The sequence below is a fragment of the Anser cygnoides genome, chromosome 2 (genome assembly GCF_040182565.1).
Source record: "Anser cygnoides isolate HZ-2024a breed goose chromosome 2, Taihu_goose_T2T_genome, whole genome shotgun sequence".
NCBI lineage: Eukaryota > Metazoa > Chordata > Aves > Anseriformes > Anatidae > Anser > Anser cygnoides.
This window is the reverse complement of record NC_089874.1, coordinates 27,623,015-27,645,153: the sequence shown is the minus strand read 5'-3', so window position 1 is coordinate 27,645,153 and position 22,139 is coordinate 27,623,015. Positions and strand designations below refer to the sequence as shown.

At 37.7% G+C, this 22,139-nt stretch overlaps 1 protein-coding gene across 8 annotated transcripts in view; it reads right to left on the bottom strand.

Annotated features, from left to right (window-relative positions):
* UMAD1 (UBAP1-MVB12-associated (UMA) domain containing 1) overlaps positions 1-22,139 on the bottom strand; it is an 89,359-nt gene that overhangs the window by 50,424 nt on the left and 16,796 nt on the right. For 2 of the 8 annotated variants that reach the window (XR_007167784.2, XM_048075429.2), the window contains one exon: positions 208-20,939. The exons of 4 other annotated variants lie outside the window; for them this stretch is intronic. Coding sequence is in view for 2 of the 4 variants with exons in the window: in XM_048075429.2 (XP_047931386.2) it covers positions 20,832-20,939 (108 nt within the window). In the remaining 2 variants the exon portion in view is untranslated. Of the gene's footprint in view, positions 1-207; positions 20,940-22,139 lie in introns of those variants that run through there. 2 more of the 8 variants (XR_007167785.2, XM_048075431.2) reach the window with 1 other exon arrangement.

Sequence of the window (22,139 nt, the reverse complement as noted above, 5' to 3'; positions counted from 1 at the left end):
ACACTGCCACTGCATCACCACCCTGGCCAGACTACCGACACAGAGCTGATTCCTTGATTGGTTCTTTACCCAACCTATGCACAGCCACGCTAGTAACGTTGCCACACCGAACGTGTGTGGCTGTTACTTTTCAGGGGTTACACATATAGGCTTGCACAAAACAATCTGCCAGCCTCTCCCAAAATAGCATGCAAGACAGCAAATGTCATGGTTAGGAGTAGTTACTATAAACAATGGAATATAAATTTCCACGTGTTATTTGGAAATGACACATTGATTTGCTTTATATATGCACTGTATCCACCCTACAATCATTTTACAGACAGTATAACATTGCATGTACAAAAAAACTACTTACCCCAGGTCTTACAACAAGTGGGTTTGGGGTTTTCCTTATTCTTATTTCACATGGTAACCAAATGATGGAATTGTTTCGATCACAATTGAGGGAACAAGTTACTCTCCACTCTAGCAGGTTGTTTGCGTCATCTGAAATTAATTAGCTGAAGCTTAGATTCTAGATGTCTCCTTGTAAAGCACTAAGAGTGTCCTTAATTGGCACACTTGATGAAAACTTCTGTTTACTACACGACGGGGTCTGTACTGGGTCACCAAAACTATCTGTGTTATTACCAACGAAAGTGATGAGCTGTTGCTGCACAGAAGTGCACTACAGCTGAGTCCTGATTTATTCAGCCAATGGAGAGCCTCTAAGTTTTATATCTTACAGAGATTTAGACTTCAATAAATTGGTAAGACAGAAATCAGAATTTTCAACGTTCAAATAATTGTTTTCAAGATTACACTGCATGGATGTATGATTAAAAACCAAAATAGATCTTAATCATACAGCAACACACTACAGTGACTCACTGAATATAAATGTCAACATGAGATCTCAGTGAATTCATTTTTAATACGTTATTCAGGACCAGCCAAACACAAAAGTGAAAGAAAAAGATCAAGGATGAGGTTCTCTGCTAGCTAAACATGCTTATCACAGGATGTAGTGGGAAATTAACATGGTTCACCATATAAATTTACAATACAAACACCAAACAAACATGAAACCACCAACATGCACAAATCAGGATAAAATTCTAAAGGGAAACAATTAGTGGTAAAGTCTGAATTTCCCCATGCCTTCCAAGTTGGTAAATGTGGTCCTTAATATGAAACAAACAGCAAAGAATCAGACAAGCTGTTTAGTAAACAGTTAGATTGAGCTATTACAGATCAACTGTACAACCTTCCACTACAGCAGATTTATGCTATCTGTCAAAGAAAATATTTCTTGAGCAAACAAAAAAAAAATCAAAACCAAAAGATTCTTCAAAATATTCCACATCTGCAATTTTAGTGGCTCTCCTAAAATCAGCAGCTGGCCAGAAAAATCAAACGTAAATATATCTGACAACTATTTATGATATGTTGTATACAACTTTAACTATTTTACCTTTTAAGTTGACATCTACAGGATTTTCCAGTTAATGGAAAACTCCTCATTAGACTTCTAACATCAAGCCCTGCCAACCTGGCTAATTTTGCTGTTATTTTAAACAAAATGCGGAAAAAAATCACTGTCCTCTCTCCAACTTTTTTTTTTGTCAACTACAAATATATATGAAACACTTTTAGACCAAGATAAAATGCAAATGGTTATAGTCTTAATGTTAACAGTGTTAAAATAAATCTTTACCGAACGTGACAGCACCTATGGCTAAATGAATATTTCTATGCATCCCCACTCAGCTGATGTTTTGAACAACATACATCTGTAAAAACTGAGCAAAGTCATATGCTGGTACCAGAATCACCGAGCAGGGGAAGCTTTTTTGACTTCTCTCAATCAAGGAAGTATTCATATCCAGCACATTTGGCCACCAAAGAGATTACTCACTATTTTTTTCTTTTGGTTAAGGAAGCATTAAACATATCCTTGCAGAGAAGTCAACGATTTATTTTATTGGCAAGTCCCCAAATCCTCAGACGTTTGTTTCCATCCTATTCTGGACAATCTATTTATCTGAAGAGTGGGCCAGAACTGTAGACAACATTACTATAAAAACAGCAGATTTCTGGTAAGCACAACATGAAGAATAGGAAAAGATTTTCAGATACCCTGCCATGTAAGATGCTATAGTGTGCCTTGATAATGTACATGATCTGCCAATGAAGATCTAAAATTAGGTAGAATCTACATTATTTTTTTTTCCCATTTCTTCTGTTTACTAATGCACAGGGAAGGAGATGGTTGTTCTAAAAATCAAATGATCTGTCTCTGACCACTTGATCAATAAGTTGCAATAAGAAAGAAAACACTCAAAAAGCACAACTCTACTTCAGTTTCTGAAGATGACATTTGGAGACATAACTGAAGAAAGTCTATCACAGCATATGCTTTTTTAAGAACGACAAACTGTTATAATTGTTTGAGTTAGATACTAGGCTTTAAGGAAAGCGCCCAATTGCAATCAAAATGCTTCACTAAAAATAATCTCTACTGGGAAAATGGTAACAGCTGACAACAGATTTAAGTGAACTTATTATTAAACTAACAGGTTTGGATTGGGTTTTGATACCCAAAAAAGGCATTTAGTATGATTTCCTTTTCTTGAATCTGCTCAAACAACTGTAAGACATGTGACCTGAAGTTCAAATGCAGCCTCCCTGCGTTATATTTTACTGGACTGACAATGTAAAATAAGTTATGGTATAAATTTATATGACTAGTAGCTGCTATATATTTAAGTTCTACTGGTCTTACGAACCTGAAGTACCACCTCAATAATCTTCTAAACCACATGGTTTCTGGACACAAGATAGAAATGAGTAACACACTTGCCACTGAGACCGAGGATGCATCTATATAGCTATACGATGGCAGACAAGCTCCTTTGCCAACCCTTCTACACCAGCAGGAGTCAAGGCAGCTCCAACTTGAACCATGTAGCTCCATTACTGTGTCACTAGGTTCAAGGTAACCAAAACTTTGCTCTCAGGGGTCATTAGCTTAGGCACAGATAAACAACGTTGCATTTAAAGTAAGTGTGGAAGTCCCGTGTCCAGAAAACCTACCTCCAAAATGAACTGGAATCTGGCTGGGCTTATCCATGCAGACAAACCCAGACACACTGAAGGTAAGTGAAATCAACTGCAAAAGCCACAGACCATCCAGGCAGAAGGGCTTAAGAAAATCCACAGCAGTATCACTGCTATTCTCTTTCCTATAAGGTTTTACTGGGGCAAAGACACAGCAGCAAAAAGTTAAAAATACAGTGACGGCCTTATTCTTTGTTCAAGAGCGCAAGGAACTACCCACCACTTCGCATCTGGATTCTGACACACAGGAGTGGCAATGAGGTATTGTACTCAGACGAAAAAAGGCTGGCCTAGCCAAACCTTCTGCTCATGTGCTCTTCTGGCAAATTTTGGTGTTCATCTCCCCCTGGTGGACTATGTACAGCGAAGGGAAATTGCTCCACCTAGAACAGGGAAGTCCCCCTCTAGAATCGACCTAGCTCCTTTTGTCTTCCAATAACTACAAAATGTTCACCCTCAGTGCACCAACTGGCAAAAGCAGCATGACCATCTAGAGTAAGTAGGTTGTGAGACATCAGCGCGGTCAAGGTGTTGCCAAGTGGGCAGGGGTAGCTCTCCTTCTGGAACTCACTGTGCTGAACACGTAGGACAATTAATTTAACACGTATACATTGACTGCTGTGCTTACCGGCTGTGGCACTGGAAGACTGAGCTAGAGTTCAGTTTGCACATGGAAAGGATGGAATTCAACAATGTGTGAAAGAGCATCCATAATTGGTGCAGACATATCATATGAGATCTGGATCAGTAACACATGAGTATACAGATCCAGAAGTCCTAATAGACTTATTTACATTCCCAGAAAGACACCAAAATACTAAGCTCTACTATTGTGCAAATGCCACAGAAGACATCACCAACAGAAGTGCATAAGGAAGGGAAGGAAAAGTCAATCAATCTTTCTTTGCTGATAATAGCATTAAGCTCTGGTCAGCAGAGCAAACACAACCAGACCTACGCTCAACTTCCCTGCTTAACACAATCCATCTCGTGAATTGCTGCAGCTCCCTTACTTGTATACCAAACATTTTTTTGTATTACTTTACCTCCATATTCTGACATTTCCGCAGAGCTTTAGGTGAAGAAACAGAAAGATAATGTTCCAGTCACCTCTACGGAAACATAATTTAAAGATGAAGCACAGCAAACCTGACTTACACATGGCATATGAACGTCTTCATCTTAACTGCAGCTTTGTCAATCTAGCCAAACTTACCATTCACTGCAGTATTTGGTCTATACCAGACAAGCAATGTAACAAGAGAACATGTGGATAAATGCTAGAATTAAAATCTGTGCAAGACAGCAAAATAAAATATCTTGTTGAATTTTAGTATTTGAAAAAAACATGAGATTCACCTTACCCATCTTCCTACATAATACAACCACTAGGACTTTATCCAGGTTCTTCTTGCTTTGAATCTATGAACAATCTGAAGATTTCAGAATATGGGCAATAGTTTGGTATTTGCTCTGCCCTTAATCATCTATTTCCCAAAATCTACTTTAAAATTGTGGGTGGCACACTTGAGAGTAAGCTTCAAATACAGATACACTTGAATTTACAGCAGAAAAGGCTACATGCTTCTATTCTGTATTTTCTAGGCCCCTAAAAATTACCAGTGTTTACTTACTACAAGGATTTAGAGCAATGGAGACAACGTAGATGGATGAACTCCTTCAATATCAAATCAGATCTACCAATTACACTGTGTTATTCTCACAAGTCACCACGATGAACAGAAAAACTAAAAGATGTCTCCTCCCCACTGAGTTAGTACAAGCTAAGACTTGCCACTGTAAACTTTCAAGGTGACAAATGCTCTGCTGAGCACTTATGAATTCTTAAGCACTTATACTTTATTAAAAATAAACTTGAAGGTACTATCTTTGGCAATATTAAGCACCTTATCTCAATGTGCTAAGTATACAAAACTGTTTAACTTTCTATAAACTTCACTTAATCATATCAAGACTTCACAATTCTTACTGAAAGCTAACCTGGTCAACATGGAGGAAGGAGAAAAAACAGGAGTCTGTATATAGAGAGCAGAAATACAGATTATAATTCTACTTTTCTTGAAGATTTACAGATTTTTTTATTTTTTTTTTTGCAGCCTGACAAAATGTTCCAACTTCACCTGAGTCTGCTGTTAATCAGCTATCTTTTATACTAGCACTGGAATAAGTTTCCCAACCTTCTTCAACCTGAATTCGCCGTGGGACACAGCGTATGTACATAATTCCTGTGAAAGAAACTGCTTTCACTCCACTTGTAAAAAAAAGTTCTAATTTAAGAAACATATTTTCTTAAATGTATCCAGGTGTTGTAGCAAGCACCTTAAACATACCAGTAAAACCACCTAAGCTTCACTTGAAAACACCCTGAAATCTACCAGCTTAAACATCAAATTTGCAATGGCTATGCAGGTGCATCCATACACATACAAGCACTACATCAGTATTTTCTCCAACATCAATCATCAATTTAGGAATCTGCATTCTTTGGATGATGCTTGGTTTTAATAGGTGGCTCTGAAGCTATCAAGCAATACTTCTGTAGAGTTGTCCGCTTTTTTCTACTACGTATCACTCTTCATCCATGTATTCTCAGTCACTTTCACTACAATCCCAGGTGGAAACTTGTGTTCTTAGGATCAAAGCAGCCCCCTTTCAGGGGACTTCTAAAATCCCCAAACGTCGTTGTTCTAAAACATTTCTCTTGTATTATTATCTTTACTCCTTTTTAGAGGACTCCGTTTGAGATATCAAATAATCCAGGTATCTAGCTAGCATAGATATTTGCAAAAGCAAGCAACTTTCTGCTACAGAATGATGCACCTGTGACCCATCATTGGCTTACATATTCTCAAGGTGGCTTTTGGCACATGGTTGCTCTCAGCCAAGTTGCCTATAGTTGTTCCTGCTCAAACCTGTGAGCTCGCTAGTGACAGACTTACAACTCACCTAGTAAAATGTTTTAGGGACTGCAAAGTTCATAGCTTTATTTCTGCAGTCACCCCACCTGATGTACGTTCCTGCACATTTGTTTCACTGCGCGCTCCCTCAGGGCTTTCTTCTTGATGTCTTGCACACATTTGCATCTACTTCAATTTGGGGGTTACAGCAAGTTTCCTATCAGGAAAACACAGCCCTTAACACCCAGGTTTATATAAGAGCTAGATGGCTTCTCAACTTCCTCTGGAATGGGCACAAATGATGAAAAACAGACTTGCCACGTGGAACAGTGAGAATGAAGTCCCTGGGAGCCACCAGTGCTAATGCTTTTCTCAACTGAAACAAACCACCTTTTTGTGGCACTCCTGAAAATTCCTTTCTTACCAAGGCAAGTCTATACTTGACTTCTTGAAAACAAACAAACAATGACCACTAACAACAACAACAAAAACAACAAGATTAAATGTGGGGTAAAAAGCTGCAGAACTTATGAAGTGATGTGAACAGAATTTTATTCTCCCTGATGGAGATATTAGGGAATGGGAACAAATGCCTTCCGCACGCTGGCAGACCATGCTAAGAGTTGCACACTCCAGCACTTTTCCTTCAAGGAATCTCTCAACTGTTCCCACCCTAGGGTGTGAAAAACACAAATCTGATTACTCCAGACAAACAAATGGAACAGGCGTCCTGGTGGGTGGTGCCCCACACCTGTCAGTGTTCAAGGGACGTTTGGACAATGCCCTCGGTGACATGCTTCTGCTTTTGGTCAGCCCTGAAGGGGTCAGGCAGAGACTCCATGGTCTTTCCATGGCCCGTCCATCTGAACTGTTGTTCTATTCTAAATTAAACAAAAAAACAGAAACAAATAAACACCATACCAAACCAAAAGAGGCACAGTATAGCAAGACTGCAATTGTGCTGTGAAACCAACTGAGCTACAAACACTTGAGTTTTTGTAAACCTTAACTACCTAGTCTTGTATATATGCACAACACTGCTATACCAATAGAATACAGTGCTGAACCACTCCATTTTGAAAGAAAAATAACAGCAGCTAGTCATGAAAGTTTAAGGTTGTTCCTGGTTTTAATAAAGTCTTATGTAAATGTTGCAACAAATGAAAAGATTTTTAAAAGGTTGAAAATTATTTCTAAGAGAAAAGGTTAGTTTAGAGTAACGATATCCTTTCATAGGTACAAAAAAAAATAGGCTTTTGCAGTTGCATGGTCTGTTTTCCTTTGTTACTCATTAATAACTTTATGATCATTGATCTGAGTCAATTAAGCCTCAGGAAAGTCTCTAAAATGGAGCTGCTAAACCAGCTCAGCACAGCCAAGGGTTGCATGACTGCGCGCAGCCTCTCGGGGCCTTTGTTGCCCACCGGCAGCCCAAAGCCGAGCGTGCTGCCAGGCTGAGAGTGCTGGCTGAGATGCGTGGCTGCGTGACTGTGGACGAGCACGCTAGCTTGTCTCCAGAGCGCCACTTCTTGCCACGCTGTAAGGCCAGAGTTAAAGGAGAGAGCTTCGTGGATAAAAGGATGGGACTGAGGGAGAAAAAGTTACGTGCTAGCTAAGACTAGCATGTGACAAAAAGCCATAGGAGGCTAGACTGTATTGGTTTTGCTCGTGATGCAACCACCAGTTATTTTGAAAGGTTTTTCCTTTCGGAAGCATTATGTATTTCATCGTACAGCACTCATTTGTCTCACGGAATGCATGATTTTTTTTACCTAGTTAGAAGCCTGCAAGCCACAAGTTTAGTAGACGATGATACTTTTAAAGAGCATAACTATCCTATTAGAACTTCAATTTTTACACCTAAAAATAAATAGTATTTTAGAAATACTGTAAATATATATATATTAGTTTTTATTTAACTAGCTTCCTCTGGAAAGAAAAAAAGACTGCAATCTACTATTTTTTTTTCTTATCAATGCAGAAGTGTACTATTTAGTTACCAAAATAGGTATGACTTTAGCCCAAAGATCATGACTGATCTTTGATAAGTAAATTCTTTACCTCCCTAAAAACCAATAAGCAAAGCATGCCCAATTTTTTTGGATAAAATGCACTTATTTTGTTACTATTTTTCTTGAGCACGTGCACCATTCTGTGCCACAACTTCAAATTTTTAAAATAAATATATCATATTCAACTTTCATTACATCACATAGATTTTTAAAGAGTCAGTAATGCATATGACAAAAATAAATTTGGAGAGGAAATTAAGGTATTTTCTAGAACTATTTATAGTAATCCAGTCATGTAGAACTGATTGTATTTCCTCCTATACTGAAAATGCACAGACAGCTGCATACAAAATAGATGTCATCAGCGTTCAACTTACATCCAGTGCAAAAACTAGTAGGGAACCTTACTAACAAGTACGCTAACACTACTTTCAGTTTACACAGGGAAAGAGAACTTTGCTGTGACCAGATCTCGAAACTAACAATTTGCATAGATTATCACATATCTCTGCAGAATATATTCACATATAAGAACTACAAACAATTAAACTCATTTTCTTAAGAACTAAATTTCCAGAATGGTACAACATTTATTTTAATGAAAGCACTTAGATACAAAGTAAATTGTTGGCAGCATGAAGTTGTTTTGTATTTTTTTAATTAAAAGAAGCTGTAAAGCATAATTATAACCTAAAGTTTCCCCCAAATGTCTGGAATCTGGCCAAAAGCTATTGGTTTCTCTAAGATTTAAGTCTTTTGAGCATCTGAAGATGAATCTTGAACAGGGATAGCTAATACTTTGCATTATGTCTTTTGTAAGTTATGTTTTTTCTACCCGTCTACCTATTCATTTTAAAATTTGTTAGCTTTAGGGGCAGAAGGGCATTGTAATTTACACGGACAAACTGATCTAGTGGACAGGCCACCTGAATTTGGTTAGTTCAAGGGTAAATTAAAGACATACTTGGTCCCTTCCCCATTTCTTCTCATGTTCCAAGGCATTTACAGAGAATTTAATTGCAGTGGTTCCATCATACGCTGTGTTTAATGCTCTGAAATTCCCCTCTGTCAAGAGACCATGATCATGGATGATTCTAATACATCCTGGCATTCTTCCAGCAAACACCAGAAAGAAATGGTTTTATGAGACTGGACCAGATACTTACCCTTTTTCTCTTTTGCTACTCTGTTTACCTGTTATTTGACAGCCTGAGGATGTTCAATGGAAGATCTCACAGCAACAAGTCAGGAACTGGAACTCTGCTTCACTTGATTAACTTAGAATTTAACTTTGATCTTTTCAATACTATACCAAAACCACCTCCAGTGCACACACTTATTTAAATTGAAGCTACTTCTTCAATTCACTGTGACGAAAATAATTCATTAAACTCAGATTGGCAGATGAAAACCATATACATTTAATGCACTAAAAATATTTTGTTCAGAAGCAGGTAGTGCAGCAAAATTTTAGTAACATTCATTAAGAATCAATTCCACAGTGAAATATTTCCTCTGCATTTTGTAAAACATGAAAATAAAGGCAACAATTATCCTTCAATGCTAAAATATGGGTAGATTTTAGGGGGAAAAAGGTAACCAGGCACTCAGTTTACATCAAACTAAGTATAATGCAGCCTCCACCATCCACACTGCTGTTTACTCAAACTATATTTATTCAAGCTATATTTATTCATCTACATCAAAATTTACATCAAGATCCAAAACATCCAAGCATTTCCACTATAACTGTATCATGACTTACCGTCACCATCAAGAGAACCCCCAGAGCTCAACCAACAAAAATAATTGCATATAAATCCAACTTGGGAAAGCAAGAAGGTGACAGACATGACCATGACCCTCAATACACACGTTTTTTAAGGTTTCAAGGGAATATACAAACTGTCCCAAAGTTTCTTCACCAGATATCTCAGTGAGAGTCCATCATGCTTAGCTTCATGGTGCTTCAGTAAGTACAATAAGATGTCAAGACATGCTTCCATTTAAGGAGGAAAATTATTTTGTATTAACTAGCACCCCATCAAATGTAATTAGTGTGTGTGCATATATTTATATAGGTTAGATATGTTTAAATATATATATTTATATAGGTTATATAGGTTATAAATGTTCCTTTGGATACATTTTGTCTGCCAAACATACAATCCAAGACTTTTATCTGTCTTTAATACACCAGAAACTAGAAATATCTAAAAGTAGACAAGATTTTAACAACTTGCAATACTAAATGCACTTCAGGATATTTCTGCCTCTGCTTGACTAGCAATTCAGCACATTTCTAAAGCAGTGAGGGTCATATTACTTATTCTGAATACCTGCACATCGTACTGCAACAGCTACGTTTCATACAGGACCTTCAATTTATAATTCTGAATATGGCATCCCAGCTAGAAGTGCTGGGTGTTTTGGAGGGAGGAAAGAAGGACAAGGACAATGTTACATTCTGTTCCAGCTTGCAGATTATTTCTGGATGCAGTTTATACTGCATTTATCTGTTTAATTATCTTAAAGAATACACCCCAAGTCCCCACCAACTGCTCTTTTTTTTAACTTCAACACCAGTTCTGTTCTTCTGAGTTGTTTAACAGTAACAGAAAACACATGAGACGCACTCACAGAGTAAAACTATGAGCAAAAGTCAAATAACATCCCACAGTATACCAGCTATCATCTTCTCCTTGCAGGTCATCGTTGTGGCACACTGTCCTTTCAGTCCTTTCAAAAGGGGCAGAACACACTGGACTTCTGACACATGAGATTGACAGGCTGGCCCTTAACACTCCAAATGTCACATGTAAGCACTTCTGTTATTTTAAGTCACACAGACAAGACAACAAAATTAATTGTTGGTTGTTCTCCATTTGGCAAAGATGACAGAGGATGTATTTGAGAAAAGCCATCAGTAGTAGAGCGGAAAGAGAGGTTATAAAGTAAGGGCCCCTAATAACATGTTCTTTCTATCCCACATTGAGGTTGATCTTCAGAGTCTAGATCAGAAGTTCCTAGACATGTCCTCATCAGAAAGGCCTTAACTTTGTAATTTATTCTCTGCACATGAAGTTCATTGACTTTACGTACAGACTGCAAGCAAACAGATGTCTTATGCTGCCAGGAACATGCAGAGGATTCGGAAGTTTCACTGGACCCAAGGGAGAGGGTGGGAGAGGAGAGAAGGGAGGTAGTAGGCAAAAACACACATACCACGCCTTCTCAAATAAGAACACAAAAGAACAACATGAACATCTATAGCTTTCCATCTGATTTATCAAAGAGAGGCTAGAAAAGAAAGCATTTCTTGCTCAAGAGTAGCTGCTAAGAAGGTAAGTGAATAAGACGGGCAGCTGAAAGATACCTGCTTGAGGTTAAGCTTCTGTTGTTCAACCAGTAAAAGGTATCAGAACATCATGGAATCACAGAATCATAATGGTTGGAAAAGCCCTCCAAGATCATCTGGTCCAACCACCCCCTACCACCAATGTCACTAAACCATGTCCCTAAGCACCACGTCCAGCCTTTCCTTGAACACCCCCAGGGACAGTGACTCCACCACCTCCCTGGGCAACCCGTCCCAATGCCTGACTGCTCTTGCTGAGAAGAAACGTCTCCTCATTTCCAACCTAAACCTCCCCTGGTGCAACATGAGGCCATTCCCTCTAGTCCTATCACTAGTTACCTGTGAGAAGAGGCCAACCCCCAGCTCCCCACACCTTCCTTTCAGGTAGTTGTAGAGAGCAATGAGGTCTCCCCTGAGCCTCCTCTTCTCCAGACTAAACAGCCCCAGTTCCCTCAGCTGCCCCTCATAGGACTTGTGCTCCAGACCCTTACTAACAGGGAAAAGCCCTGTTCTATTTTAAAACAACTTCCACAGCAGTACTGCTTGCTTCAGGCTTAAAAAAAATTATGCAGATAAATAATATTTACTGAGAACTTCAAAATGTAAAATATTGAATAACTTCTTACAATCACACACAGAACCAGAATGTGGCAAACAGCTTTTACTTATTTATTTGTTTGTTTTAAAGACAAGACAACTCCATTTCTTTTACAAGCCAGTGTTGTCAGCCCCAGTCCCCCAAGGAGCTGGAAAAGGTCCACACTGGTCAGGTCTCAGTGCTGGCAGCAGAGGGAGCCCAGAAGAGCTCTGCTGCTCGAAACCTGTGCCTGCAACACACGTCCCAGCTTAAGGCTGTGACAAGTTGCCAAAAAGTATGATCTTCAATCATCTTCACCCAAAAAGTATGACCTTCAATTGCTTTGCTTAAAATTCTCCCCCTTTTTTCTCCTCATATTTTCTTAATATTTCTAAAATGGTAATTTAGTCTAATAGCAAAGATCTGATAATACGGTACTAAACTGCAGTCAAGTTCTATTTAAAATCAAAAGCATATTAACAAACCACAACTCATTATCTTCACACAGTACACATATTTTGCTATCAACAAGAAGATTAGGATGGGTATGATGTCTGGAAAGGCATATCCAAAACAATAATATAAAAAAGCAGCTGTCTCAGAAGCCACAAAAAGCATTACAGATCTAAATTCATTAGCTGTAGCTTCTGCACATGAACACAAGTGTCCTGGATCTGACCGGGAGGCAGCTTAACTCCTGCCTCGCCTTGCCTCCCTTGTGGCACGCTGCATGCATAAGCAGCACCCTTTTTCCTGAAAAAAAGGAAAAAAAGGAAACAAACAGGGGAAACCAGAGCAGATCCCACTTTTTGCTTCACCTTGTAATTGGCCTACTCTAGATGCAATGAACATGAGATTTGGGCCCCACAGTCCGAAGGTATTGAGGGTCCTGCCCATCACAAAGAGCCCTCCCGGTCACCTGTACTTGAGTTTGCTTGGGGCACCGTTTTCCCCTTCCATTAGAAGCTGGACCTGGCTCATACAAAAAGGAATGGTCAACTTGGACAGCGTTGAACCAAGCCAGAAAGGGGCCAAGCCTGATGCCTAAGAGATGCCAACGTGTTCATGTCTCTTCATACTGTTTTATGGTCTTTTTGTTTTGAACCTTTTGTCATCTCAATTAAAGAAAACAAAAATTACAACATACGCAGGCTAGGGAGCAGAGACCAGTATTCCAGTTTCCTTACTCTGAGATCACTGCAGCTCAATGAGTTATGCAGTATCAGGGAAGTTCCTGCATTGGGCATTATTGAAGTAGAACCACTATGCAGCCAGAATAAACAGTGGTGGTGCTCCCATCTGGGCTGTTTTAGACTTTGATGCTAGACGATGTGCTAAGCCTATGCAGAACTAGATTTTGAGGTCTCCTACTTCTTGGATGAATGCTTGAATAAGCACAAATACACACCAAACACATTTCAAGAAGAACATTCTGTAACTTCAGCTTTTGGTTTTGAATCAAGTGGACAGATGTGCCTGATGTACGGTGCCTTGATTCTAACACTTCAGCTCCAGAGCATACCAAGAATTCAAGCTTACTCCACTATTCCATTCCAAGTGGAATTCAATCCACTCCTTGGTTAGTGGATCATTTTAGGCAAATATGCTCAAAACATTTTGTAAGCTGAATTTCAGAGATGTTTAATTCAATTTATCGGCTCACTCTTTCCTAATTTTCTATAACAAAATGCACAAGTTGGAAACTGTGTGTGGCTTGTTTCTGGGTCTCAGCTCTAGCTCACAGAGCAGTAAAGCAGGAATAAATTTTTGTAAGTTCAGAGTCTGTATATACATATGAATATATGGAGTTTATATTCTTCTATATATGAAGAAATATGAAGTTTATATTCAACTTGAGTCAGTATATCCAATTTCCTTTAAATCTTAGCAAAGCTCCTCCTTGCGCATCTCTTCATAACTGTGTTGACTTAATTTGTGAGTTAGTAAAAAAAAAAATTATAGGAAAAAAAAATCTCTCTCCTTATTCTCTATCCTAATGAAGGGTGCACTGGTATGTGTGCTTAATATCCATGTTTTAAAGATAATACCTACTGCTTTCTGCTACAACAGCTATGCTAATGCTTTTGTAAATCAAATCTTCCTTTGTTGTAGCCTTCCCCAGCTGCAAGAACCAAATATGAAGTCATTCTGAAGAAATTTAAGCAGGTTTCCTTTAAGAAAAAATAAATGGCAAAGAAATAGCCATGAATTCCTATTCTCTCCTTCTCAAAAAAAAAAAAGAAAAAGAAAAAGAAAAAGAAGAAAAAAAGCCAAAAAATTTATACAAACTGAAAGAAGGATAAAAAGTAATCCCAGGGGGTTTATGTTGTTCCTCCCCCTTACTCACCCTGAAACAGGAAAGCTATGAGCTTGAACTCGTGAGCAACTGCAGTATATTCCTGGTCTAGACAGGTCTGAGCAGAAAGAGCTTTAGAATGATATGGCCTGTCAGGAAAAATCCTCTCCCTGCCTCCCCCCCAGCCTCCCCCAGGAAAGGCCTGGGACTCTGAATCATTTTAAGGAAGTTTGCCTGTTTTTAACTGAAAAAGGAATGAATATATTGTATGCGCTTAATGGTGGTCAGATGCTAAAGACCGCATCATTAATTTGGGCGTAACTGGAAGAAAAACAAAAAGAAAACACCAGAACAAACCAAAAGACACCCTCACAGCTGACAGCTTACTAATACTGACCCTGAGAGCTCTCTCCACAGTTTGTACTCATTCTCATAGACAAAATACTAAACTCCACATTCACCTAGATACCCTTACAAAAACAAACAAAAAACACCATGCCAGCAACAACAACACAAAAAACAATGACATAAAAGGCTATATGCATCTGCTGAGTGTATTTGAAGTCCCACGTTTATCACAACTGCTGAGAAGGGGTCAAAACAGAGACATTCACATCCTAACAATATTCCTGACTTCAACTGACTTAAGCTTTTACATGATTTTCTGTCCCATTATCATTTTTGCCCCACACATAGCTTTTGTAGCAAGTTACCAAGCTTAAATTGAGGAACCAATACACAGAATTAAGATTGTGATTGCAACCCGTGATCAACACAGTTAACTATAACAACATCAAACTGTGTGCTAATTGTTACAGAAATAGAAACACTGCACAAACTTTTCAAATTCCTTGTGCTGTTCCAAGGCATCCCTCATTCCACACACCTTTTTTTTCTTTTTAACTTTTTTTTTAATATCACGTCACAGGATATCCTCATAACAGTGGTAGCATTACAAGAATAATTTATTAAAACATACAAAAATCATAAAGTGATCATGACCACCCACGCTCCCAAAACAAACAACCAAAAATCTAGCTGGGGATATTATCCATATAGTAAACCATGGTCAACGTTGCGAGCAAAAGCTTACTTCTGACTGCTGGAATAGAGAATAATTTCAGAACCGACTCCGTGCAGCCCTCATTTGCAGGGGGAAAGCAGCATGAAGAAGCTGAAGATCATTCGTCTGCATGAGCAGAGATCAGAAAGTACATTATATTTTTGGCAAGCACCAAAGATGCGTTATGGCAAAAGTAGATGAAATAGCACTGAAGTGCAAAACAATTGCCTGGATAAATCATCCGTATCCTTTAATTTCTTTGGCCCTTACTGAAAGGTACTAACTAGTGAATCAAGAAAGAGCAGCTAGAGAAAAAACACCTTTACGCACAAGGTGACAAGTCACCTTTCACATGGATACCTACAATGTAAGTGACCTGAAACATTTGTGAAACAAAGAGTAATCTTGTTGAGTTTCTTTATATTACCTAAATAAAAAAATATAAAAATAAGATACTGTCTCTCAGGCTCTCATGTCTCTCAGATAAAAAGGGGTAAAGCAGTCTGCAGTTTGGTAAAGTATTTTTAATTCATCTACTGAAGAAATGCACCAAAACATTTGCCAGAGATAGGGAGGGACGTGTGTAAAATCAGCTCAACATGACATTTCCTTCGGAGAAAATTAACAGTGGTTAACATCTGTGTAAGGCTGAATGACTTCAACCAGACAGACAGTGATTGCATGGGCTAATGACTAGGGCTCTCTTTGGAAAGAATGATGTTCTAACTATGCTGTAAATTGCTAAAAGACAGACTCCAACCTGAATTTATCATTTGCCAGGATAGCAACTTACACTCCTGGAACACATTTTCCACCACTCTGTTTTTCAGTTAGCTCTAGTCGTAAGTTTATCTTATACCTTTTTTAGTCCAAGCCTCATTTTCCTATATATCTTGAACAATTTTCTTTGCATCATAAAACAAAGAAGTTTCTACTGCTAGAATAGATTTAATGACCAGCATAAGTTGGAAAATAAAGCTTACAGCCAGCATTTGAAAATCCCTACTTTTACACTGCATTTTGCTATTCTTACAATAAGCAGCCAGGGTTTTCCTTTCTGATATTCCAACCGCACATTGATTTAAGAACGCTATACAGACCACCGTCACCAGACTAAGGCGCTACCTACTTGGTAGTGTACTACGTATGGGAGTAAAACTGTCAGAATCCAGGTGTCAGAAGCGAACAGAACACTATGAACAAGGGTTAAAGAACACGAGGACAACTATGTAAATACATCGCTGCAGGACTGTCAAGTCCAAGGAATGCCCACATCTTTCCTGAGGATAAGTGGAGGGGGGAGTAAAAGAAGTGGGGGGAAGGGGATTTTCTTAAGCATATTCTACTTCCATCACTATTTTCAAGTTTTAAAATCAGTAGGAACAAACCTCTCAGGAGCACTTTGGAGACCTGCACACTTAGAAAATGACTATTATATATCAAGTCAGAAGGCAGTTAATACGAAAAACAGGAACGCAACTCCAACCAATATTTTCTTAGAGGGCTGGCAGCAAACTGTCAGATGCATGTGTGACCTCAAAACAACCTTTTGCCAGATGCCTCTTTAACCTCTTACAATTACATCAATTTCTAAAACGACTGGTACATTTTACCATTTTCCCCCTTTGGTTATGCAAATTAAGAATATGTACTTAAAAGACTAATTAAAAATGTTACTGTGCACTTTCATCTATCTTAAAAGCCTCAAAATAATTGCCTCTAATACATCACCAAATATTTAAACTTATTTTTTCCTCCCCAGGAATAAAACTGCAATAAAAGTTAAACAAAAAGTATTTATCTTCCTTCTTTAGTCAAATTCAAAACAAGATAACTTTAATATAGCTGTGAGTTAAGGGGCCAAGACAGCATTTTTTTTTTCTTTGGTTAGGCTAAATATGTTAATGCCTTTTTACCATTTTAAAGCATTTTTATCATAAAAAAGTATGTTATATATCTTTCATTGTAATCAATAGACATAAACACAATGATTTGCATTATTCATACTCAAAAATCATCCGTACGCTAACATTTAAAGAAAGGCACTTTTGCAAATTTAAATTAAAAAAATCAAATACATATCATAATTGTGTTTACAGGGGCTCAAGCCTTAGAAAGCAAAGAGAAATGTAATGAAATGAAAAGTAGGTCATGTACACTAAAGTGCTAAACATTCTAACATCTGATCTGTGACTGAGAAAACTATTTTAAAATCTAGAAGTACACAAGTAAATGAACAATTGAACAGTCCTTTGTCGACAGAAAAATCCACTTTGATGAGGCATTAAAAAAAAGATTTTCTGCACTGTACAGCATCTAGGAAAAATATTTCCTTTAAGAAATATACCTACTTATGCAGCAAAACAATGTATTTCAGTTGTTCTGTAACCTAATTCCTTTAATCTGCATAAGAGATGCTGAGTTCACTCAACCAAATCACTACTGGCTTTCAGAATACAATCAACACATGCTTTTCAACAGTATTAATATAGCATGAAGCTTGTGCTCCTAATTATTCATGTTTTTGCATTCTGTTTTTCCCCCTGCTGTAAAATATGCAAATTTACTTCTTTGTGTTATTTAGGTCCCACATGGGCCTCAACAGATCTGCTTGGAAGGAATTACAAGCCAACATCTAGATACATGCTGTCAACATTTCAAGCTTCATTATTTTTATTAGTTCGGAATGCCATTATAAATTTGATATTAGGTTTTTAAAAGCTTTTTATAAATCTGATGAAAACCTACAGTCTAATAAAATGGTGTACTGATAATTACTACTGCTCGACTTTGTGTGCACGCACGCGGGTGTCTGAACGAGACAGAGAAAAGCACTACAACTACTGAATACAAGAGAAATCACCATCTAGCGGTACTATGGAAAAATGCAGTTTGTTTTTGTGAAAAAATTAGTACCCAGGAGGATTAGTTTGACTTCATTACTGAATGAAGGGTAGCCATTACCTCCTTATGCAGCTAACGATCAGTAACAGGAGAGGACTGTTTCTTCTCTTTCTGAATTCTTCCCCCTCTCTTTTCAGTCAACTCTAACTGGAGAATTCAATGCCCAGATGAGCTACTGACTATTTTTAAGTATAAAATCCAGAAAGCAGCACTTCAAGAAAAAGGTCACTTAATACAGCAACTTCTTGGAGTGCACCAAAGCAATCACTTACCTTGGTGCAAGTTAACATATATAAAGTATTTTTTTTAAATCTAAATAATACATTTCCCTAAAATCTCAGACTATTGTAAAGTTATTATTAAATATTTTAAATGTAAACAAGAAAACGAAATGGCAGCTTGGTTTTTTTTTTTTTTTTTTTGAAAACTGCAACATTGGAAAGAGATACACAAACACATATAAAAAAACAACATAAGCCCATTGATGCAGAAAGTAAAAGGACAGTGAGCCACTGCTTTTTTCCAACTGGTACAAAGCCTTGTACATTTCTTAAATGTAATAGCATATTTTAAAACACTGTAGCCTCCCAGCCTTCCTTACTAGCACCACTAAAAGCTCTTCAAATATTAATGGAAAGAACAGCGTAGAGATTCACAGGAATCTACTACACATTACTATGAACTCATAGAAAACAAACAGCAGCAGCAACACCAAGTTCTTACAAATCTTTCTTGATGTATTTCATCTCCGAGGTATACATGCACATGGGAGAAGCCAAAAAAATATTTGAATTGTACTAATAAAATAGTATGGAAGTAGTCCTTTTATTTGGAAGGATCAGTATATTTCTCTGTCATAATATATTCACTCTTGAAAATTTTAAAACTGCAGATTTCTCTCAGAAGTAAAAATTCAAGATCTTTAAAACATACGTAAAGATCTATTTTAGTAAGATCAACATGTAAAAAAATACAGATTTTATTTTAAGACATATTTACATGTCGAGTGACAATGTGGGTGTCCCTTAATTCAAATATGCAATTTAACCGGTTCTTCATTCCACAATAAAGAGTACCTCAAAAAATATCTGTATGTAGATTAAATTAATGGAAACAGAAATGATGAGAGGAACAATATATGCAATATTACTCAACAAAAAAACAGATTTTCTGTTTTCCAAAACTAAAGACTGACTGGTGTTGATCATTTTACTGTTTTATATCTCTGGTACAGAAGATTTCCTGATTTGTTAAGGATGTTATTTTGCAATATAACTATGGTTAACACAGGGAAACATTCAGGTGGCTATAAATCATACCCTTCACAGTCTCATAGCTGAATGATGATGCTTCTGCCTACAGATGAGGATAAGTCCATATAAAGGAGTTATAATACTGAATTAACTCAGTAATATACATTCTGAGTACATCAGAGGAAGGTTCAAGTACTTCACTGCAGATAAAACCGAAGTTCAATTGCTTTGCAGAGACTGGCTTCAGATAGGATGTCATAACTGACCACCACAATTTGGACATAAGAATATGTCCAAATCATAATTTATCAAACTAGTTGCAAGTCTGACCACACTTGTTTTGTTGAACTCCTTCTCTTTAGACATGAGCACTGAAACTGAAGGTATGCAGTGGTTAATTCAATGCACCTGGATTCGTCTAAATATCAGAAGTCCTTCTCCTTAATGGTAAAAAGATTTCAAAACACTTTTTTTTCCTTTGGCCTACGATTATTTGTATTCTCTTTAGAAGAAAAGTAACAGGCAAAAATCACGCTTACTACAGTAATGATAAACATAATAAATAGGTATTAATTCAGAAGTTGTTTATTATTTCTGCATGGCCTCCAAGAATCTAGGAGAACACAGTAGGGAAAAGTGAGGCTTACAGAATAGACGTGTCTTCTCAAAATTCCTACCAACCCTTCTCACCATGATCATAGCTTCTCTGTGACCGTGACAGTAATTCCACTCCATTGAGAATCCCATGCCTTGCCATTTTTTCCTTGGGTACTTACTCTTGAATCTTTGAAAAATTCTACAACTAAATTGTTTAATCTCAGAAAAAGACCCCTAGGTGACAGTCACGTGTAAGTCACTAATAATAGTCCCTAAAAGTTAGGTACTTTTACAGATCAGGCTTATCAGTATCAGCAACCGAACTATTTCTCCAAGCCATTTACTCCATTCCAATTTGCCACAAAAAAGTCCCCTGAAACAAAACAAAATAGTAAAACAACTCTTAAATCCATGAACGAGAACGGCCTTTAAAACAAAAGTAAAAATAGATAAAGCAGACTTGAAGTTGGGCACGATCGAAGAGCTCCTCCAAATACTAGGCAGTCAACTCCGTGCAGCCCCAAGCACACCCATCAGGCTCTGCAGCCTCTTCGCCAGATCCAGGGGTTTGGCTGTCCGTGCCCAAGGATGGCACGGATGTAGCAGAACGAAAGCACATGGACCAGGATTTTTCCCACAGCTAAGAGCTGCTCTGCTCTCCTTGCTCAGGCAGCACAGGACTGTGCCCCTCCTTGGTGACGTCTCTGCCCACGCCTGCCTGTCCTCTTGTCACCTTCGCTTGGCTGCAGGCTCACCCGCCTTGTGGAGCAGCCGCCCTCGCTGCTCCTGCACACTGGCTTCTTTCTAATTTTGCTGCAAGAACAATCAAGACCCTGCACATCAGCATCTTAAAATAAACCTGAAAACAAGATGAACAATTAGCAGTAGTTTTTGAAGAGAACATACAGAACAATATCCTGCAACAAGTAAGATTTCAGTTGTCTTCAAGCTAACAAAAAAACCACTCACCACCCATCACAGCAGAACCATCAGCATTATGTGGATGTTTACAGAGTTTCTGACCACCTTGCCAAAAAACAAATAGAAACAGCACTGCTGCCTCAATTTTTCAATTCCTGATCTTTGACAGATGTTAGGAGTACCAATCACATGTATCTTTGATATCTGATGGGAGATTTTCAGCCGTGTGTCAAACCAATGCACTAGTACTAATACGTCTTCTTCTACGTGGCTAGCAATAATAAGAATGGATGATAGACTGGAATTTGTGTAATAAAAGCCAAAAAAAATCCTTAAAAAATAGCTACTCTTCAAGAACCCTAAGCTAACTCAAAACAAACAATGGCATTCAGAACATTAACTTGAAAAGCAATTTGTGATGATCAGACAAACCCTTGAAACATTTTTCATATCTTTATGTTTGATTCACGCTTCAAAATCAATTGCACGTGCTGTGCATATTTCATATTTTGCAGAATAATAGCTGTGCTTGTTACAAAACAAGCATCGCTTTTTCAGATTTACGAAGAGATGAGATGACCAGTTATCTGGAAAATGAGTGAACTGGTAGGTAGGCATAAAAATGCTTCGGTTTCTGTTGTTAAAATCACATTTTATATTTATTTTTTAGAGTGAATTAATAATTTTTTTCTTAGCTCCTCTGTAGAGAATGATTTCTCCTTAAAAGTAAGATACAGAATTTCTTTGAGCTACTATGCTGCAAAGTTGGTTTTTGTTGCTTCTGATGTTTTTATGAGTTGTCCTTCTACTAGAAAGATTAAATTCAGATATTGAAATTCCAAATGTATAAATATTCTACAAGTATATTTTTAAAATATTGAAATACATAACAGCACTTGGAGGAGTTATGAAAAAATAGCAAAAAATATCCTCAAGATTTCACAGGGGATAGCTCTGGTGGTACTTTCTCAATAAAAGCATCAAACCTCTTTCCCCCATTTTCAAAAATCAGATGATATAGAGAGAGAAAATAACTACGTATTGTTAATTTCATCTATACTGAATTGGGATGCCAAGTACTCTCATTACATTATTATATAGACTTATTTTATACTTGTAAAGGACACAGCATTTGATT